The 23,699-nt window shown below is 36.1% G+C and overlaps 1 protein-coding gene and 1 pseudogene across 1 annotated transcript in view; both read left to right on the top strand.

The window, feature by feature from the left end:
• LOC127158007 (neural cell adhesion molecule 2-like) overlaps positions 1-23,699 on the top strand; it is a 122,523-nt pseudogene that overhangs the window by 21,646 nt on the left and 77,178 nt on the right.
• Positions 1,634-23,699, top strand: part of LOC127158008 (uncharacterized) — a 57,614-nt gene continuing 35,548 nt past the window's right edge. Inside the window, exons 1-3 of the mRNA XM_051101166.1 lie at positions 1,634-1,694; positions 5,547-5,876; positions 5,980-6,291. Of these exons, the coding sequence (XP_050957123.1) occupies positions 1,634-1,694; positions 5,547-5,876; positions 5,980-6,291 (703 nt within the window). The remainder of the gene's footprint in view (positions 1,695-5,546; positions 5,877-5,979; positions 6,292-23,699) is intronic.

Here is a 23,699-nt window from a genome sequence, read left to right as displayed (position 1 = left end):
TTGCAAAAGTTAAACCTTTACTCTCTCTAAAACTGTAATTCATGTCTTTATTTAATCACGCCTAGATTACTGTAATTCACTCAGTAATGGAGTCGACCACTCATCCATTGATCTTTACAAATAGTTCATAACGCTGCATGAATCTGAACGTATCACCCCTATTTTATATGTTTTGCATTGGTTGCCAATGGAATTGAGAATACATTTAAAAATTCTAGTATTTGTTTTTAAATCATTACATATTTTAGCCCTTACTCATTGGCCTTGGCTCATTTTCTGTGAAGAACATACATCAGAACAAATTTTCAATGACCGCTCACTGTACACCCACTTAAAAGACCCGGGGCCAATAAAAGAGTGGAAATTTTAGGTCCTGTGTAACTTCACTCTGTCCCCCTATTGTCTGGGCCTGCTATTAGTATGTGCATGCATGTTTATGTGTGTGTATGTGTAAGTATATGTGTGTGTGAGAGAGACTGAGAGAGTGTGAGTGTAAGTGTGAGTTGTGTGTTTCTGCCCCTGCCATTCCCGCACAAGGCTGTAGCACTTAAATTTATAAATGTGATCTAAGAAAGGAAAAGGGCAAATATTAGCCAAACATTTGTTTGTAATTGGGATGAAGTAAAGATCTGTTGAGTAGTTCAACATCATTTTTTTTAACTGTGTTGAATTAAAAAGCCAAAAATGCAGCAGGTCCACCAGACCCACAAACACTGGCTGAGAAACAAATATATGAACACCATACAAGGGTTAAAAACAAGCTCAGAAGAGGTTTACTCAGGAACCAATGTTGATCTTGTGAGTGGCATGAGGTTCTGGTTCTGATGAAGCACATCCTCCTATTGGAGGGACAGGCCTCAAGCGTTTGTGTCCAGTGTGAGACGGGTCAAACTCAGTCTTAACTGCTTCAGGTTCTGGAAGTGAACAGTTTCTGATTGCAGCCAAACAGATTCTGAGCGGAGTGAATAACACATTACAGTCTGCTTTTGTCCTGGGCAGTGGCATCATTGCAGCACATGCTGATGGAGGAGGTGACTATGGACTCCATTATGGAGGTGTAAAAGTGCACCATCATTATCTTTGGTGGGTTGAACTTCAGTTTCCACAGAAAGTACGTCCTCTGCTCCAAACACTGCAAATCCAGAACTCATCCTGTCTGATGATCTGACCAGTGTGAGACGAGTGAGAACAAACAACCTCTTCCTGGTAAACCAGAGTTCAGAGGGTTTTAACTCATGAACACACTGCTGGGATGTGGAGGTTAAACAGAGTTGATGGTGATTTATGTAACTGTAAATGCATCCAATCAGCTTCCAATGACAGTTCGAAAAATGTTCTCAACCTTGTTGAAGACAATATGTGAAAGATTTGTATTATCCTCAATTAGTCTGTGTATTTTGGTGACACTGCTTGTGCAATCTTTTGTCTAGTTTAAATTGAGCAATGCCTTTTCCACAGCTGTGGGAACTCAGTTAGTTTGACCACACTGGTTTAACCCACAATAGAGCCAAGATCATCTCTAAACCCAGATGAGACTGATGGGAATAAATTCTGTTGGTATTTCCTCTTCTTTCTTATAGCAGGTTGAATTCTGAAGCTGCTGAGGATCTGGAAAGACTGACAGAAGGTGAAAATGGCTGATAAGTGTCATTTGTGTCTGCTGGGACTGATCATTCTCTCTTCACTTCTCACAGGTAAACACATTTCTTCATGCTCTTTAAAGAGTTCAGTATAAATATACACACAACATGCTTTGAACATTCTTTATTCTTTATTCATGTTCTGATCTCAGAGTCACAATTACAAATACTGTTTTATTCTGAATGCACTGACATCTGACACTGAGAATGACCTGCTGACACAGAAGTTTGTTCATGAAGCTTAATTTCTGTCAGGACCACTGTTGTCAAAATGATGGACAGTTAGCATACAGTTTGGTTTGGCGGCATGGTTCTGTTCTGGGCAAAAAACTCCCTGCTCACCCATGCAGCATGTCATGAATGAGCAGGGAGAGCAGCAATAATAAACCCCCAGGGTAAACAGAACAGAACATGCAGATATAATTAATGTACTTAATGATATTTAAGTGTAAGACATTATTCAGATAAAAGGAATCTGATTCAATGAGGAATATCAGAAGCCAAGTCCTGACTGTGGCAAAAGGAGGAGTTGGGGATCAGTGTTGGGCAAGTTACTCTGAAAATGTAATTAAATTACTAATCACTCCTTTGAAAAGTAATACAAATTATGGTTCTGATTACTTTATTTCAAAAGTAATTAGTTACATTACTCATTACATTACTTTTTTCCTGTACATTCGCGAGATTTACGTGAACTTGTGTGTGTTTTGGAGCAAAGTTGATGAACTTTCTCAATAAAGTCAATGAAGCTCGAGTCCAGATGTCAAAACACTTTATTGAACAAACCAACAAAGCCGAGACAACAGTTACCACATCTAGTCTCCGTCTGTCCGGGTATCCGTTCTTATACCTATCCATGCTCACCAAAATTGGTAATTCCAGTTTTTTATTGGTTATGCCTGTCTGGTTTGCCACAATTAATTACTAGCCCACCTGGCCCATTTTTAATGGTGGAATTTGGCTAGATCAGACATTTTTAAAAAAAAAAAATAATAATAACTTTATTCCGCCGTCTCCAATCGGTTGGAGGTGGTCACATGGGACATACATCAAACCTGTTTTCATGTATCTGTCATATATTGGAAATCACCCAAAGTTCATAGGTTAGCTTAAGTTCACTGGTATGGTCCAGTGGAAATCACCGGCGCTACCTAACACCATAAGACTCTCAATCTGTGTTATGACATCCAGTATTGTTACAATCAGCATTTTGATCAGTCTATTGATTATTGTTATAACCATACATTATATGTTTAAGTAAAATAATATCATATTGAGTAAAATAGCATAATATATTTTTGAGAATACACAATATGTGTTGCCTACCATCCCAGCATAAACGCTCTGATAAAATATCTGTTATTAAAGCATCAACATTCACAAACTGCTGTTATTTTAACTAAAAGCAATAGGCTGCTCCGTGTGTGGTTGCAGAATGCACGGCATTTCGAGCAGTGAGTGGATTCTCTGATTGTCCATTGCATTTCAGAAATCAACATCGTTCAAAGCTGCAAACACATGTTATAAATAGAAACTCTGCCTATACTTACCCCTGTTAATCGTTTTGTTTTATATAGTTGTTCTTGTTGCTTTTGTGCAATACATGAATAGCAATTCATTTAGTTTAGATATGTTAAGTTTAGACAGTTCTTTTTTGCGGGAGTCCCGCGAATCATTTTATTCTGTCGCATCCCGCACACACATGAGTTTCTGCCCGCCCACACCTGCGCCCGCACCTGCACTCGCCCATCAAGTCTTGTACTCTCTGCGTCGAGTCCAGTGCCGGTGGATAAGAGACCACTCTCGCTGGGCTCGACGCAACAGAGAGTGGCGCGGTACGATCTCAGTAAGTTTTAATGTGTCGTGCTGCCCTTTCAGAGGTTTTAAATTGGATAGGAAGTTTTTCACGGTTGAAAATAATTTATTCCCCTCTAATTGACAACGCACAATAATGTTCTTTCCTTTGACAGAAATAAACTAAAAATAATGATTGTATTTCCAGCTACAGAACGCGTGCTTTCCTCTCTCCATGTTGACTATGTTTTCATTGGTAGAATCCGCCTCACAGGCGCTTAACAGTCAAAGTAGTTCTCAGGTAAAAGACGTTGCGTGTGCTAGACAACACCCTTTTTATAATCTACATGATTATATTCACATTTTGTCAGCAATGATGTAACGTAGCGGTAACACATGATTGTAACTATACTCTAATTACTCATTTGGAAATTATAACGCGTTGAATTACTCCGTTACTAAAATTAATCTTAATAATCAAATTACTGTTGGAGATGGAGGAGGGTGTTTTGCTCCTGAGCAAGTGAAAAGCTGCCGAATAATACGGAATAGAGCTTATATAGCAGTACTGTGATAGGTGTCCTATTCCTATAGGTAGATGCGATCAGCTGAGAGTAATGTATGGTTATGAACAGATTGGTATATGTGCTAGAGAAGGAGAATCTTTTATCAACTTACCAAAGTGGTTTTAGAAAAGGAAGAAATACTATGGATTCTGTTTTACATCTGAAAAATGAGATAAGAAAGGCGCAAGTAAATAAAGAAGTAGTGATTGGAGTGTTTTTTGATGTTGAAAAAGCATATGATATGAAAGAGGGTCTATTAATTAAAGTAAAGGGAAGAATGTACAATTGGATAATGATTTTTTAAGTAAGAGAACTATTCAAGTCAGAGTGGGAGCTGCACTATCCTCTGTATATGAAATAGAGAATGGTACACCTCAGGGAAGTGTTTGTAGCCCAATTCTTTTTAACATAATGATTAACAATATTTTGAATCAAATTGATATGGGTATAGGGAGGTCTTTATATTCTGATGATGGAGCACTATGGAAAAGGGAACGTAATGTAAAGTATTTGGAAAAATGTATACAGTCAGCTGTGGGAAAAGTAGAAAATTGGGCTAATAAATGGGGATTTCGCTTTTCAGTGAACAAACCCCAAATGATATGTTTTACAAGGAAAAGAACAAATCCAAAAGTTAATATTCAAATATATGGGCAACAGTTGGAGCAAGTCACAGTTGCAAGATTTTTGGGAATCTGGATGGACGCAAAACTGTATTTTAATACTCATATCCAAAAAGTGACAGATAAGTGCAAAAGGCAATCAATGTGATTAAAAGTATGAAGTTAAAAGTATGATAGCATGCGGTGTAAGGAAAAGATGGCAAAAGGAATGGGAATGTAAATCAACTGGATAACATTTATACAAGATACAAGGAAAAGTTGGAAAAATGAGAAAAAGTGTTGGAAATAGGAAGGAAGATGCAATGATCACTAGAATGCATATAGGGCATTGTTTTTTAAATAAATCATTATACAGAGTAGGAAAACATGAAAATGGGAAATGCGACAAGTGTGGACAAGATGAAAATATTGAACATGTAATAATGGAGTGTGAGCTTACGGAAGGCAAAGATTGCAGTTAACTAAGGCATTAAATAAGTTGGGGACAGACAAAATATCAATGCAGGTGTTAGGAGATGGATCAAAACAAATAGAAATATTCCACGATTTATTTATTTTTCTGAAAGAGACTGGTTTGATCAATAGAATTTAATTTATGTTGATATATACACATAAGTATTTTTTTTTTTTAATCTTCTTTCTCTGTCTTCTTTACCCCCTCCTTTCTCTCCCCTCATTCTTACTAAAGTTAGTAGATTAGCATCTCCAATCCAACCATCAAGTGCTCCACACTCCTTTCCAGTAGGTGGTGGGAATGCACCTTTAAGTTGGTTTGCCAACCGCCATTAAACCCCACAAGAAGAAGAAGAAGAAGAGCTAAGAGTCAGCTGATGTTTGACTCACGTGACCTGCCAGAACTAACGCTATACGCTATATGTATTGATATATATCATAATAATCACTCAAATGTTCTTGTGTTTCAGGTACCAGTGGAGTGAATGAGACTCATGTGTTCATCAGTTCTGGTGAAAATGTCAGTCTGCCCTGTAATAATCATCTTCATGACTGCAAATCAACTACATGGATCTGTAATAACAGACAATCAGCAGCAGTTGAACTGATTGCCCATGGGGAAAAGAAGAAAGACATCGAGAGACATGAGAGACTGAGTCTGGGGTCTGACTGCTCTCTGAACATCAACAACATCACAAAAGAAGATTCTGGATTTTACATCTGTCAACAATGGACAGATGTGAATGGACAACACCAAAAACAAGCAAATGATACACGTGTTTATCTGCATGTCATTCATGGTAATGTTCTGATTATGTGGTCAGTTTAAAAAGTGCAGATTCTTCATTTAAACTCTCATGATGATTGAAAAGTGTGTGATTTGTGTGTTATTTTGTGTTTCAGTCTCTTCATCATCCTCACAGACTGAGATCAGTGCAGGCAGCTCTGTGACTCTCTACTGTCAGTTGTATTCATATGCTGGATTCTCTTGTGATGATTTGATCCGTTCTGAGGGAATTCAGCTGTTCTGGGTGAATCAGGCTGGTGTTAAACTGACAATATCAGACTCCAGATATCAGATATCAGCTCCAGGACACTGTATCATCACTCTGACTACAACACTCCTGAATGAAGATGACAACAGAGAGTGGAGATGTGAAGTTACTCACAGAGATCAAGTCAAGACCTCAGTCACATATACTGTCAAGAGTTCAGGTGAGAAACTAACTTTCCATTCTCACTTTCAGAAAACTCTTAATTAATGATATATTTCATTCAAAGGGTTGCACATAAATGAGCCATAAATTTCTTCATGGTAACCAGTGCCATTTTTGAGCATAAAAGGCTCCTAAGTGATATCTTAAATGATAATAGATGACAGACTCATGAAGCAGTGAAAATTCACACAGGCTCCAGTATATATTTATAATTTCTGTGATGCAAATCTCAAGTATGATGTGATGATGATGATGATGATAATGATGTTTGGTTTATATGTTCACTGTGTTTGAACTAACAGACATGAGCACAGATCCAGCTGAAACTGTCAGTAGGACTGCTGGATCATTATTCAGAGGTATGACACGTCTTTGCATTGTTTGTTGTTTTATACCTTTGATTTCATTCACAGTTTTCACAGATTAAATCTGTGTTTTTCTCCTGGTTGTGTCTATCATCGGTCCACACATCTTTCCTGCAGTGATTGTGATTATTGTTGAGTTTGCAGTGTTTGCTGCTCCTACTGTGATTCTTCTTCAGATCATCTGTGCAAGAAGAGCTGGTGAGTTTCTCTTCCTCAAACAAACTGCAGCAATGTTTAAAACAGCAAAAACCTATAGAGGATTGTTCGTCAGTTTATTTTATTTATTTCTTTTTTTTTCTTCTCAGCAAACAAATAAACCCTGACCACCCTGAAGGAATAGTAATAGCACCTTTATCTTTTTGAAATGAAATTAATGAACTACTATGCAAGGTTTATTTATTATTATTATTATTATTTTCTTTTTTATTGCAGTGTTCAAACCCATTTGTGTGTGTGTTTGGTATATAAACTGCTTTAAATATAATATTAAATACAGTAATGAAAAGATTGTAGAATATTCCTCTCTCTGTTCTGTGTGATGGAGCTGCTTTGGTCTTATACATTCTTATTTTTAGCGTTTTTTGTTTTTTTTAATGTATTTTTTATTGTGGATGATTGCTACTAATATTCTTAATAAAATCTCTGCAGTTGTGTTTAAAAATTCACCTTTGCTCTGATATTTTTTTTTACATATTGTCAGCTGTGTTTTTGGCCATGTCTTTTATTTGGTCACTTTCTGCAGCCATGTTTCTTCCTTGCCCTCATGTGTCAGATTATGGCCATTTCTCAAATGGAAATCTGCGTTCTCCGGAGGTCGCATTTGTAGGCTGCATGCGTCATAAAGATCTTATTTTATAATATTACCGGTTATAAATTTTACCATTATTCTTAGTGAAGCATTAAATGTTGTAACATGCTTATGACTCGTGAATGTAATACTCAGTTAACTGAAATAAACCAGGCTTAATGACTTAGGCAGTCCGCAAATACGACCTCCGGAGGATGCAGCCTTCCATTTGAGAAACGGCCATTGTCTCACTATAGGGAGATGAGAAGGTCTGTATTACTTACTACTGAAGAAAGTTTAACGGCTAACTTGTTGTGCAATACTCAATTACCATTTACGGATACCATAGGAATGAATGAAATGTGCAGTAAGCGGAATCACACCTGTCACTAAAAATCAGTGACTTCTCTTATAAAACATTTTCTTTTTGTTACTTCAAAAGAATGAATCATTTTGGAAGCAACTGGTTCAGTTGATTCAAAGCTTTGAAAAGCTTTGTTTCTTCCATCAATAGTCCATGTGTTATGTTCTCATTGGTTCATTGTCCTGTCATGTGGTTTTCAGTTCTGTTTGTTCATTGGTTCCTGTTCATTAGTTCTGTCCTGTCATTGGTTGCTTTCATCATGTGTTCCCTATAGTTTTATATTTAGACCCTCATGTTTGCCTTGCTTCTTTTTTTGTGTGTATTATATTTGTGTCAAGCTACTTTTGGTAAGTCATGTTAGCTTCATGTTTTGTCAGGCCATGCTAAGCCTTTGTTTATTTTCTCACCTCAGGTGATTTACCTTTTATTAGTTGGTAATGTGAGGATGTGATCAATTGTGAAGCAAAGCAACAAAGATTAACAAATAATGAAACGATTAATCTTCGTAATAATTAATTCAACTCTGTTGTGGTTAGTTCAGAAACATATTTTGATACACTTATGACTTCCACACACCTTTTCTCACAGCTGGATTGAAAGAGCAAATTTATTGGGTTTGGAATTTTTATTGGCCAAAAATAATTTCAAATGTAAATATCATGAACGTAAAGTTTGTTTGAGATTAAAGATACTTGCTCACACTGTGTGTTAATACAATATAACACTACAGTAAACACAAAGCAAAGTCTGATGCTCATTTAATTCAGGCCAAGTCCCGCCCATTCAGACACAAACGGACCAATGGAAGCTGCTTTTAGTGAGCAGCCAATCAGGTTGGACTGATGTCATCTCCACCCACTATATATAACCAACAGAGTGTGTGTTCTGCTGTCTGAAGATGAGACTAGTAACACTGTGACTGTGACATTCACACACAAACAGACTCTTGAAAATATTCTTCCACAAGTTTGTTTTTGTTGATTCATTTCTTTGGGCCCTTGAAAGCAGATTCCCCTTCAGTCATTATTTAATTACTAATTATTTTACTGCTTTGAGCCCTAAACACTTTGAAGCTCTCAGATATTTGGTTGTGAATTAATATAAATCCAATATATAAAATTAGTGAACAGAATAAAATAAGATTTGAAAGAAGGACTTGTGGAAGTTAAAGTAATCTGCTCAAATGCAGTAGATTACTTAAGTTTCATAGAAATTTGATTAAAATTGATGGCAGTTGAATGTTGATTTAATTATAATAAGTTTACTAACTGCCTGAACTTATTCCATTGTTTACTAAAAGGAGTTATAGAGTAGCATACAGCAGCTCACTGAAAGAAAAAGAGGAAATGCATCAGAATTATTCAGATTCACAGCATCATTGCCTTGGTTTGTTGGAGTGAAGAGATGTAGAATAATCATAAACGAGACAGTCTTTAATGTAACTAATCCAGTGAAACAAAAAAAACTAAGGATGCACAGAGAAACAGGCAATAAAAGACATTTAACAGCAGACAAAAGGAACTGAACAAAACACTTTTTAAGTATACAACTTAATGGGGGAGAAAGATGAGACACACCTGGAAATCAATTGGGACACAATGGAAACAAGAACAGGAAAACCAAATATGGGTATAGGAAAACACAAGGGAAAACTAAGAAAAACACAGAATAGTCCATGACCCTGAACGTGGGTGCCCTGGAGGCTGGAACCCAAGGGTAGACATAGAAGGCCTCAAGAGGGGGATCAGGAAGCTCGGTGAGCCATGGTGGGTCAGATAGTTTGGGAGAGCATGGTGGATCAGGGAGCTCAGGCAGCCATGGCGGAGCAGAATGTTCAAGGAGCCAAGGCAGAACAGGTAGTTCAGGAGGCCATGGTGGAGCCACTACTGCCATGGGCAAAAAAAAAAAAAAAATTCTTGGTGAGCCATGGTGGGTCAGATAGTTCAAGGATGGATCAAGGAGCTTGGGGAGACATGGTGGAGCAGATAGTTCAGGCCCATAAGAGTTCAGGAAGAGTGAGGTCTGGAGGGCGCAAGCACTGGAGGACTGGATGGAACCAGTGGAGATGGAGGAGACTTAGGAGGGCTGGGGCGTAAAACTCTGGCGGGAGCATCATGTCCAAAATGTCCATGTGGCCCTCTGGAGCGGACTCTAAAGTGGCCGGGGACTCAGGTGAGGCAGCTATCTTGGTTGGGGCCGGCAGTTCTGGGCTGAGGAGCTTTGGAGGACACAGGGAAATGTGAGACAAATAGAGGGAGCAGGCTTGTTGGAGCTGTATGTAGAGGGTGCTGGCTGGTGGTGAGATGGAGCATTTGCATGCTTCCGGATTGGAGGAGGATTAGGATCCTCCACATCAACAAAAACTCAGAAAGCAAAACAAATGATCATTATCTAGTTCCATCTGGAAGCAAGCGTTGATCATGGAATCGTTTCATCTCACCAGATGTAAGAGGCTCAGGAACTCCTCCACATACTGCTCCAAAGATCTTCCCTCCTGATGGAATTCAAGGAGGAAGTCCTTGGCCCAGTTAATTTTTTTCTTGGTCCGCTGTTCTGTCACAGTTCGTTAGAGTGAAGAGACATAGAAAAATCCAATGAAACAAACAAAAACTAAGGAGGCACAGAGAAACAGGAACAGGAAAACCAAATATTGGCATAGGAAAACACAAGAGAAAATTAAGAAAAACACACAGAATAGTCCATGATCCCTGACAGCCTAATCTGGGTTCAGATAACCTGACCACACTCAGCGATAACATGTTTCCAAACCTCAACAGTGAGATCACAGCTCTGAACATTGCAACTGCTATAATTAATACACTATTTTAGTTACGAAAGTGCAGACATCTTTAGATTGTAAGAAGGTCTTGACTCTGGAATCAATGCAAAACATCACTGTAAAACTTCATATGGAATATGATGATTCCATAATTACTGTTAGTCTTCACTGAGAGTCTTAAGTATCATGAGAAGTTGGTCATCCTCATATAGGATGTGCTCATTTTCATCAGATGGTCAGTTTGATGGATTTAGAGCAGAAATAGAGTATATGTGCTACTGTACATCAGATTCATCATTCCTGCTCCTGGAGAAACACTTTTCAACTCTAATTAAATCACCTGAATCAACTAATCAAGGTCTTTCAAATTCAGGTGTTTGGATGATGAACTCTGTCTTACGTGAAAACACTGAAATAAAGATTTTAAATAAACTGCACTGATTAAACTAACACTGAACTCATAATCAGACTGCAGCAAACATTTATACAGAGGAAAAAGTTGAGAAATTCAGATGTAGAAACAGTAAAAGAAGGAAGAGGAACTGTGATCTGAATGTGTGAAAATTCACAGCTATCAGTCCAAACTGGGTCCAGAGATGATCTCAGATCTGTGTGGGTTAAACTAGTGTGGTCAAACTAACTGAGTTCCCACAGTCAGCAGTAACACACTTCTGAAAACACTAGATCACAAACCACAACACAAAGAGACAAAAGACAAACATTAGTGCTGAAAGGAAGAAAAAAACTTAAAGTGCTTTAGAAATGCAGAAAACTGATAAAAGAAAGAAGTGAAACTAACAGTAAAGTGAAGAACAGCCTAAAGATTGTGTTCAGAGCAAATGTGGTTTGATCAACAATATTCAGTTCTCACACTGAAGAACATGTTTCACAGACGCTGTTGTCTGATTAGTGGTTATGGTTTGACAGTTCATAGGAAATATAGAAGAAACAGAGTTCAACACAACACCAGTAACAGTCTGTGCTCAGCTCTCGAGGGAAGATTCAACAGATTGAGGTGTTTACAGAATGACTGCAGGTTAAAACTGCCTGAACTGATCTCAGTTCTCACACTTCTCCATTATGACTGACATTGTGTCACTAAATAACAGCATTTAAACACTCAGTCAGATCAGAGGAAGTGAACAAACACAGGAAGAGCTGATAGTATTTAAAGAAAGAGTTGTGAGCATATAATGAAGAGGAAGACTGACAGAAAGAGAAAATGGCTGATAAGTGTCATTTGTGTCTGCTGGGACTGATCATTCTCTCTTCACTTCTCACAGGTAAACAAATCTCTGTTTTCTCTACAAGACATTTAGTTTAATTAGTCTGGGAAAGAGTTCATTTCAACATGATCAGTTTATTAAATAAACTTAAGACTATACCCACTTCTACAGGCACCACTACACCACTGATTATATTATATTAATAATAATCAGTCAAATGTTCTTGTGTTTCAGGTACCAGTGGAGTGAATGATGATCATGTGTTCATCAGTTCTGGTGAAAATGTCCGTCTGCCCTGTAATAATCATCTTCATGACTGCAAATCAACTACATGGATCTATAACAGTTTCAGACATTCAGCAGCAGTTGAACTGATTGGTTTAGGGATAAAGAAGAAAGACACAGAGATCATGAGAGACTGAGTCTGGGGTCTGACTGCTCTCTGAACATCAAGAACATCATAAAAGAAGATTATGGATCTTACACCTGCCAACAATGGACAGGTGTGAATGGAGAACACGAACAACAAGGAACTGATGCACGTGTTTATCTGCATGTTCTTCATGGTAATTTTATGATTATATGATCAATTTAAAAAGGGCAAATTACTTACTGATCTGCTGTTTTCTTCTGAGACTAAATCTGTCGACACTTTAACTCTACAAACTCCAAACTCAGTCCAGATCTTCAGACTGATCTGAAGTTAGTTGCTGTATCTTTTCTAACTGATCTGACTTACGGTTTTCCTAAAACTGATGATTAAATTTGGGAAAAATCCCATAGACTTACATTGACGGAATGTTCAAATGAGCAACACTTTTCAAATTCCAACTGTCAAAACTCCCAGAATCCTTTGAGACTCAATCAAACTTCCCTTCTATGTACTGTATTTCTAATCTATTTAAACTCATTCAAACTCATCTATCTATCTATCTATCTATCTGTCTATCTCTCTATCTATCTATCTGTCTATCTATGCCTAGCAACCAGAATCATGCTAGTAACTTGCTAGTCATGCTAATAACATGCTAACAACATGCTAATCATGCTAGTAACTTGCTAAGCATTATAACATCATGCTAGTCACATGTTAATCATGTTAATAACATGCTAACAACATTCTATCTATCTCTGACAGACTGTATTGCCTTCAAAACATCCAAACGTTAACCTTACGTACGTAAACGTTAAACTTTAGAATTCAAACTATTTCAGACTGAAAACCATCAAACGTAAAACTTTTCAAACTTCTTAAAACTTTCTGTTCCGGCTTTTTTATCTAGTTCTTCATTTAAACTCTCATGATGATTGAAAAGTGTGTGATTTGTGTGTTATTTTGTGTTTCAGTCTCTTCATCATCCTCACAGACTGAGATCAGTGCAGGCAGCTCTGTGACTCTCTACTGTCAGTTGTATTCATTTGCTGGAGTCTCTTGTGATGATTCGGGTCGTTCTGAGGGAATTCAGCTGTTCTGGGTGAATCAGGCTGGTGTTAAACTGACAATATCAGACTCCAGATATCAGATATCAGCTCCAGGACACTGTAACATCACTCTGAATACAACACTCCTGAATGAAGATGACAACAGAGAGTGGAGATGCAAAGTTACTCACAGAAATCAAGTCAAGACCTCAGTCACATATACTGTCAAGAGTTCAGGTGAGAAAACAATCTCATCAATCAGTTTTAAACCCTTATAATGTCAGTGACACTAATGATTTTTAGTATCATTGAAGCAGAACAAATCGAGGTACAAAATCTTCTTTCAGTCTGACAGAAGAGAAACTCAAAGCTCTGCTGCAAACTAATGTAAACTGTTCAAAAATAGCTGTTTAAATAATGTAGAAACTGAAACTTGACAGCAAAAAGTTTTGTATTTAATGTGATGATCAAAGTAAAAAATATTCTACAGCTGGGCTTATAACAGTGATTTAAGCTAAACTTGATGTGAGTTTTGAACATTATATATATATATATATATATATATATATATTTTATTTATATATTAATTAATTTATTTATTCATTCATTTATTTTTTTGTTCAAATGGTATTTATTTGCAGTGTGCCATATTTTTCAGAAAAAAACAAATAAAGGTCAAACTTGTATTGTTGAGAGAAACACACACACAGAAAAAGTTGCATTGGTGTATAAATCACATTTTATTATTACATTCAGAAATAATGTAAAATATTGGTAAATAAAGTAAAAGAGACAATTTAACTATGTGACATTATACTATAAAACCAATACTAAAAAACATCCCTGTTATTGCACAAGGCTCCGTTTTTGGAATTGGCATTTTCTGTGTTTTGTAATAAATTTACACAATGTTTAATGCATGCAATGATATAAATCCATTAAAAGACAACACCATTTGATCTAAAACTATCAATTTAACTAAAATATTCAGAATATTAGTCCCTATAATACACAAGGCAATTATTTATTTATTTTTTTTTTTCCATTTATTTATTATTTTTTTCTGATTATACCTTTATTATTTTTGGTATTATTATACATGGTACTAAAACTATATACCTACTTAAATTCATTAAACTCATATTCAGAATATTATTCTCTATAATGCACAATGCTTGCTTGTTTTCTGATTATATCTTTATTATTTTTATGTATGGTACTGAAATATTTTTTATATGTTTTATTATACTGAACCCACTTAAATTCATTAATCTCTGCCACCGTTTGAGATAAAGTTATCAAACCAACTGTAAAATATTAATAATACTATTTCCTATAATGCACAAGGCTTGTTTTTGTTTGTTTGTTTTTGTTTGTTTTTTCTTCTGATTGTATCTTTATTATATTTATATATGCTACTGAAACCATATTTTTGATATATTTAATATACTGTACCTACATAAATTCATTAAACTCTGCCACCGTTTAAGATAAAGGCATCAAACCAACGGTAAATTATGGAAAATATTATTTCTTATGATACACAGGGCTAATTTATCAGATTATGCCATTAGTATTTTTCTGTATGTGACCCTGTAGCAATAGCCAAAAATACATTGTATGGGTCAAATTTATTGATTTTTCTTTTATGCCAAAAAAAAAAAAAAAAAAAATTACTTAGAGATATTACGTAAAGATCATATTCCATGAAGATATTTAGTAAAATTCCTACTGTAAATATATCTAAACTTATTTTTTGATTAGTAATTTGCATTATTAAGAACTTCATTTGGACAACTTTAAAGGTGATTTTCTCAATATTTTAATTTTTTGCATCCTCAGATTCCATATATTCAAATAGTATCTCTGCCAAATATTGTTATATCCTAACAAACCAAACATCAATTGAAAGCTCATTTATTCAGCTTTCAGATGATGTATAAATCTCAATTTTGAAAAATTGACCCTTATGACTGGTTTTGTTGTCCAGGGTCACATATTAAAATCATATGAAGAGTTCAAATGGTAAAGCCCTTAAGTGTCATCTGAAATGTTCTTCTAAAATGAGCATTTGTGTCACGCGTCCATGTTTAGGTTCAGTACTTTCACATTAATGGCAAACAATATTTTTTTTTACTTTGTTTTTTTTTTGCAAAAATACATTGTTTGTACTGTATTTACCTTAAGCATTACAAATTAGTACCTAATTTATTTATTTATTTTATTTTTTTTTACTTATGAATATAAACTTTATCTTTAGCAGAAAAATATGGGTTTTGAAAACAAAGTAAAATATTATGAGGTTCTAAATTATTGGCTTTGTTTAATTTTTGTTTTGTCTATTTTAAAGTCAACACAAAATAAAATACAGAAAAGGGCAATAGAAAAATAAATGTTCAATATTTTTAACTGATATGTTACAAAAGGTACATTTGTGTGGAGAGAAAATACAACCACACACTCACTCACAAATAAACTACTTTAATTAACCAATGTTTCAGCAGGAAGCCTTTGTCAAGATATACAAGATAAACTAATGTTAATTTTAAAATAAGAAGCTTTTGCATCTTCTAATCAATATTAGTATATTTGCAATCATGCCTTTTGTGTACTTTCAATATTTACCTTCCATACTGTGGTTTTATTTTTGTGTTATATATGTTTTTATTATTTTATTTTATTTTCACTTACTATATGTTGGTACCTTTACATTGTTCTGCACTAGAAGATCTTGTCAGCAAAACAGTTTCCCTGTCAAAAATTACGTTTATTGTATTTCTGATTCTCTAAATTATTTTCCTTACGATACACAAGGCCTGTTTTTATATTATTATTTTGCTCTTTTTTTCATCTATTGTACTGAACCAATGTAAATCCATTAAACTACAACAACACAGTCTCCACTAAAGGTTTTAAACCAACTGCAAAATAATATCTGTATATAATACATCTCTACATTTAATTTACAGTTGGTTTGATTTCTTTAGCTGAAGTTGTGTTCAAGATTAATGGTTCAGTACTTCAAAAATAACAGCAAAATGTTTTTTTCTTTTGTAAAATAAAGAAAACAAACAAAATGTGCTCACCACAAACTTCTTCCTGAAGCACGTCACAAAAATAAACCAAAATAAAAAAAAAAATAAACCAAAACTATATGAGTTACTTTGGATATAAATAATTGCAGTTTCTGATCATGTCAGATGATAAAAAATGTGACGTAGCCCTGAAAATACGGTTTAGCAAATTATTTCTCTGACACTTTGAAAACCCCTGTTCTCATAAAACATCTGAACTAATCAATGTTTTACAGCTAAAGATGAAACAACAACAGCAGTGATTCCAGTCACAACCACAAACTCTCAGGATCATGAAACTACAAACACACACAAAACTAAAGGTACATCATCACTGTTTTTCTCACATCAGTGTTTTGCAGTGCATAATGCTGGAGTTACCTTGTTTGTTAACTAAATAAAATATGACTGAATTCAACAATATAATTAATCTGAACTAACATTAATGTTTTACAGCTCAAGCTGATTCAACGACACCAGTGATTTCAGTAACTACAGATCAAGGTGCTACTGATTAAATCATGATGATGTTAACGGTGATGCTTTCATTTTGACTCTAATAATCATCAATCTCTGACTGTGACTATCTCTTCTTTAGTGACAGTGATTTCTGTTTCTGTCGCTGCATTTGCTGTTTTTCTTCTTGTTGTTCTCTGGCTGATCTGCAGAAAAAGAGCTGGTGAGTTTCAGATTTCCTCCTTTCTAAAAATTAAAAACAGTTTAGATCTCACTTTAATGAAGAGCAAACAAGCACATAAAGTTTAGATTGTGTGTATCATATAATGTGAATTATGTGACAATGAGATTCTCAAACAGAAGTTTATTCCTGTAATGTCAATCTCAAAAAGTGTTGAAGTCAAAGAACAATTGTTTAATTCATTTGAATGGTCTTGTATTCTGAATGTCATTAGCATTGTTAGCATTCAATTAGGGCTGGGTAAAAAATATTTTGATTTTGAAAAAATGTCAGATTTTAATCGATCTTCAGTTTAACGCAACAATATCGATTCGGGAAATCCCCGAATCGATTCTTAATGCGCGTGCTTCACGTAAGAGGATATGAATATTCACCTCTCATCCTGAAGGTGTCACCATCTTTCGAATTGCTCCACTAAAAAAACAAAAAAACAAACAAAAAAAAAAAAACAGAGGATCATCATGGCAGAAGGTCACGGCAGCCAATTGAAGCCAGCCCCGGCGAAATTAAAGTCTGAGGTATGGAAATATTTCATGTTCAAAGGCAGTGACGGTAAAGATGAGTTCGACAAAACTACTGTCGTTTGCAAGTTGTGCCCGCAAGAGCTAAGATTCTGCAACAACACAACAAACCTACGAAACCACCTGTCCAGACGACACGCTGACAAGCTGTTTGGTTTTTCTGATTCTGGGCAGCAACAGCTAGATGTTGCGTTTGCTTGCAAACTACAGTCAGATTCACCTCGCGCTAAGAAAATAACAGAGGCCATTGCCATGCTGATTTGCCAGAAATTACGCCCCTACAATATCGTTGAGAACGAGGGTTTTCTTAATAGATTTCACTGTTGCACATTTACAGTTTTTATTTTTTTACAGTAATGTGCATTTTGCAGTTTGTTTACATGGTGTACAATGGATGCACATATTTATGACTTCTTGTTACAGTGTTCATTTAAAATAAAAGTTGTTTAAAATAATTATTAATGTAGTGTACTAATGTAGATGTGTATTTCAGTAATAAACTTAAGTAGGAGAGTTTCAGTTACCAGCATTTATATCAAAATATGGATCCCATGTCTGCAAAACTAACATTTTAAATGAAATATTGATAGCTAATCGATATCAAATCGAATCGAAACCATAAAAATAAGAATCAAATCGAATTGCTGAATTGGTCACAATACCCAGCCCTACATCCAGTGGTTTGCATGCATGTTTTATCATAAATAGTCATATGTGGCACATTGTTTTTATTTATTTATTTATTTTCCTCAGATAATAAAAGGGGGACTGATGAATCAGTGGTGAGTTCAGTAATGTCTGTAAAACTCTTTAAAGTTCAATAGTGTTATTTTTTTTTCAGTTTTAACTGTTTGTTGTCTGAAGGTCAAAGGTGAGAATGAAGATAAAGGGACGCATGAAACAATCAACATGTCCATTCCTGCTGCTGCTAGAGACAATGTGAGTCAACGAAACATTCAACATTCAGTTCACTGTCTGTTCTAGAATGTGATTTACTGAAAGCTGTTGTATTATTGTACATATTACAATGAGATATAATTCTGATCTGTGTTTTAAACGTTGTTCGCTGCACGTTTGCATGTATGTTTAGGAGCAGACAGATGATGTGACTTATTCTGAAGTCTCTTCTTCCAGTAAAAAGCCAGTAAAATCACTCAATGTGAGTAGCAACACATTCCCTTATTCTTCATCACAGCAGCTTCTCTCATCTATATGCTGCTGAAATGTAGTTCTGAATCTCAATCTCAGACAAATGAAGCTCATGCGCTAATAATAATGACATTGATGGAGAAAATCTGTGCTGTTCTTTCAGGATCATAATGATACAGTGACTTACGCTGCCATCAGATGAACAGAAAATGAGCCGCGGGATGAACTTTACGCCTCTGTGAACAAGAACAAGAACAAATAAACATTAATGACACAGATCACTGCTGGAGCTCATCATATCAGCAGCAGATGGGACGTTTTCTCCTGATGCTAATATTCACAACTTTGCTGTTTGGAAGAATTAGACATTTGTGTGAACAAACCAAACTTTTTTTTTTTGTAAAATATTTTACTGGCAGCTGTGGTTGCCAGAGTTTTACAGATTAAAAAAATACAGTTCTGTAGTAACATTTTAGGTTTTATGGATTTAACTTAAATTTACATCATATTTTCATTTAACTGTACCAATTTATGGAAGTACTGAAATCTGTTCTGTATCTTTATAATACACTGAAAACCACCAGAAGCAGATGATAATGAAAAAGTCACTTGATGAACCAAAACCACAAGCAGCTTTTATATGTTAACAAATATAGAAAGTGCAGAGTCATTCACACAAACACTAAACACCATCATGATAACACACATGACACTGAAATAATGCAGGGGTCGACATGTGACTCTTTCATTCCTCTGCAGTGGCTCCTGTAGTATGGGTGCACCCCGACTTTAATAAAGCCTAAACTCTTCCCCTGCACTTTTTCTCAGGTGAGTGTGTTCATGCAGAAATTTCCAAGGGCCAATGTGAACACATTTAGATTTGAATTAAAAGAGACAAGATTATCACGTTGTTTTGGATACATTTTATTCTTGTCCAAACGATGTGAACATCATGGAGCGCTAAACACTTTAAGGCAGTGAAGTTTTACTCATACTCGACGCTGGAGGGCGCTCTTGAGCAGAATATCCAAAACAGACCCATATGATAGAAGTAATGACTCTTGTCCTGTCAGCAGTGTTGCCAAATCAGTTGTTTTTGATGTCCGCGGGTTGAAGCGACTCCAATAACCTCATATTTAGCCACTGAAATAGAATTTACCAGGGGAACCCTGACAAAAAAAAAAAAAAGTGTATTTTATCCCCCAGAACACGATTTTTAACAGGGGAACCTGCAGAACCTGATTTTACCAAGTACAGCATGTTCCTAGATAAACATCTTTGTTGACCCTGGAACAACATTGTGATTAACCAATCAGATTTGAAAAAAAAAAAAAAAAAAAAAAAACACAGTTTATAGTTTTTGTAAAGTTCAGGCTTACAATCAGTGTTTGGTGGTTGTACATCAGTGTCATTCATCTATTATTTCCTATTTTAGGGATTTACTCATGGGTAAGATTAGATTTAGGTGTAGGGATATGGTCAAGATTAAAATTTTAGATTAAAATGTTGTTCCAGGGTCAAGAAAAAACATTGACCCAGGAACACATCTAACTCAGCAAAATCAGGACGTGCAGGGGAACCCCCTCAAAATGTGATTGGGCTAGTTTTGGGCTACTTTTGAGGAGCAATTGGGCAGGTTTTTTTGTGAAAACCTGGCAACCCTGCGTGCCAGTAACCCCTAAAATGGTCAAAGGCATCCGCTATCACTGTAGCTAAACTGAATAACAAACATAAACCTTAACTGATGAAACATTAAGTCATTAAAGAATTGTGACAACATATGGTTTATGTGTGTTTTCAAATCTTCTCCAGGTAATAATTAAATTATATGAATGATACTGTTACGGACGGAGTGAGACGAGAGGCGAGCGGATCCATGTGCATACTTTTATTAATAAGACGAGACAGAAACATGGTCAAGGCAGGCAGGGTCAAACAGTGACAAACAGGTATATAGACAGCAAGACGTGAGTAGTCCGTGATACAGGTGAGGGTCGATCCACAGCGAACGATATCCAATAGGCAGTAGAGTTGTCAGACAGGCAAGAGTTTCGATAGGCAGGCAGCGAGACAGATCAGACAATATAACAAGGCAAGGGGGTCAGGACTCGGATGACTTAGGAACAAGAACTAGACTAGACTAGGAAACTAACAGACTTAGGGCTCCGTACAGATGCTAACACAACCAGTGCTAAACGCAATCTAATACTCAGCAGTGCGTAACAGGAAGATCGGGGTATAAATAGTGTCTCTGATTGGACGCGGGTGAAGTGCAATGGCTGATGGGGAATGTAGTCCAGGGTGTGGTGAAACAGTCAGTGAGGTGAGAGCGACATCTGGTGGTGAGCGGTCCGCAGCTCACCGACCAGATCCGTAACAGATACCGTGGTAAATGACATAGCATTAATTACAGTACAGAAGCTATAAATGATATTTTCTGTCTTATTCTGTGATAGAAACGTCTGCCCAATGTTCACGGTGTGTGTGTGTGTGTGTGTGTTGTTTGTTCACTTCTCACTACTGTGTGTGTGCACTTGGATGGGTTAAATGCAGAGCACAAATCCCGAGTATGGGTCACCATACTTGGCCACACATCACGTCCTTTCCTTTTTTTTCCTTTCCTTTCCTATATAACAAAAATACTATAGAACACAAATTATTGTTTTGTCCAACAGTGTGTTTTATGTCTTAGCCAATTCAAAGTAAGAGATAAGAAAAGTTTGTTTTTATAATTATTATTATAATTTTATTTTAAAATAAAGATTTTTGTTAAACAGTAACGATTTTTGTTAAACACAATTCCAGGGACCCACTACATTTAATGCCATTTACACCATATATTTGGTAGTTATGAATACATTATTGTATTTTAAATGGTAGAAAAACCTGCACTAAAGCACTTTCCCTCGGTACATTGTTGTGGGGACGAGCGGTTTTGTGGTGCTTTGAATTCAAAATAATTAATTCAAAAACAAGTATTGCCACATTAATGACTCAATAAGGTGTAATTGTTTAAATAACAGTGTTTAATTTTAAAATTAACAGCTACACCATTTTTGGTGCTCCAGGAGATCAGCATCCTACAGCGTTTCATGTTCAAGGCTGTCGAAACAGATTCCTGCTCCTTTACCCCACTATACTGCTACCAGCGCAAACAGTGGAAGATCAGTCCCCACCACCGGACTGCTCAATCAACCACAGAGAACGTAAATATCACTTCCAAACCTCTTCCAGAGACCTTGGCATTGTTGTTTATTATCAGTATATGACGTCACTTTCCTGTAGGATCACACTCCCTCAGCCAGACTGAGTGGCAAAAGAAACAGCTGTGAATGGATTTAATAGGGAAGCTGCGATCAAGCATCATTTTGCTGGACTCAGTATAATGTTCTTTACAACTTACCAAATATCCAGTGGTCCATGGATATTATTATGCAGCCAGGAATCCTGTTTCCTGACATTTGTGTGTGTCTGATTTCAACAACGGGGAAATAAACAAAGCAGATTTGCCTGTGAACACATTTTGTAAATATAAATTAGGCTGGTGATCACTTATCTCAATGTTATATTCAGAGATGGGAAGTAAGGAAGTACAAATACTTTGTTACTGTACTTAAGTAGATTTTTCTGGTATCAGTACTTTACTTCACTATTTATTTTTCTGACTACTTTTTACTTTTACTCTTACATTTTTACACAAATATCTGTACTTTCTACTTTTTACATTTTCAAACCAGGCTCGTTACAATAGTTTTAATCAGCATTTGGTTGATCACCATTCGATAACAAATCACTAATAAATCATGGATCGGTTAGTCTCTCCTGGCAACACGATTCTCCACCAAACAGTTTCTATCATAGTGATCATTGCAGTGTCTTGTCTGGGCGGCCTCTCTACCGTATCCGTGTAGCTGCACAATGGAGACAACTTGTGTGAATAAGGTTTCACTGATTTAGTAAGAGAATAAATCATTTCCACAGCAATGCTTCATTAACTCTGCTCTTCTTATTTTAAAACAGTTCTCTTTTTTAATTGTCACTTAAATACTTTTTAACTTTGTGATCATATAGTGTTTCAGCTGTAAATACTAACAGTTTGAACATAGCTGATACACACTTTCAATTAATTATAAATCACAAATAGATGAATGAAGATCCTCAATGAAATACAGAGCAACACAATTAAACTCAGTGACAGGGAAACATCCCCACCTAGCGGAGAACTTGAGCAACTCATTTTGAATCAAACAATTTAACAAACTTTTAACACATTTAACAACATACCTGCACAGTGGAGACAGCGAGTGTGAATATGGATTCACTGATTTAGTATGAGAATAAACCATTTTTACATAAAACACAAGGGAACACACAAATTGATCACAATCAAGTCTCGTAAAGTAAACACATTATATCTCAATATTGAGCAACTCACTCGACGCCAAACGTGACTTAACAGAGTCCCAACATATTCATAGAAAGATAGAGTCACAATAAAGCAAGTATTTGTGTGTTTTGGACACTTATAAATGGTAATTACCCACAACAACGCTTCATTAGCTGTGCTGTGTGCGGTCCCTACTCCACACCTAAATCACATCACGCACCACATAGATGGCGCTGTCCCCATTTATGCAATACTTTAACATTCACTCCGTTACACAAGTGACTCGAGAATGGTGTGGAAGCGCCCGGGATCATAGAGGCAAAACTTCTGGCCTGTTCAGGACTTCAAGTGCAGGTGAGTTTCATCTGTAAACAGGCTGCTAAGAGTTGCTAGCAGTTTAATGCTTAACTAAGTAAACAAAGACAAAACTACAGCAGTACTATAAACTAAACTAAATTAATTACTGTCATCACTCAAAATACTCTGCTAAAGCCGGGCTCACACTACAGGATTTTTAGCCCGATTTTGCCCCGATTTTCCCCTCACGAGAATCGGAGCAAAGATCTTGTGGAGCACCCCGGCTGGGATTATCTGGTAATGTGAGACGTTCACGGGACGGATGATCACGGCTATGA

Source organism: Labeo rohita, unplaced genomic scaffold (genome assembly GCF_022985175.1).
Source record: "Labeo rohita strain BAU-BD-2019 unplaced genomic scaffold, IGBB_LRoh.1.0 scaffold_130, whole genome shotgun sequence".
In the NCBI taxonomy this organism is placed as follows: domain Eukaryota; kingdom Metazoa; phylum Chordata; class Actinopteri; order Cypriniformes; family Cyprinidae; genus Labeo; species Labeo rohita.
Note: the sequence above shows the minus strand (reverse complement) of the source record. Positions and strands in the feature narration are given on the sequence as shown.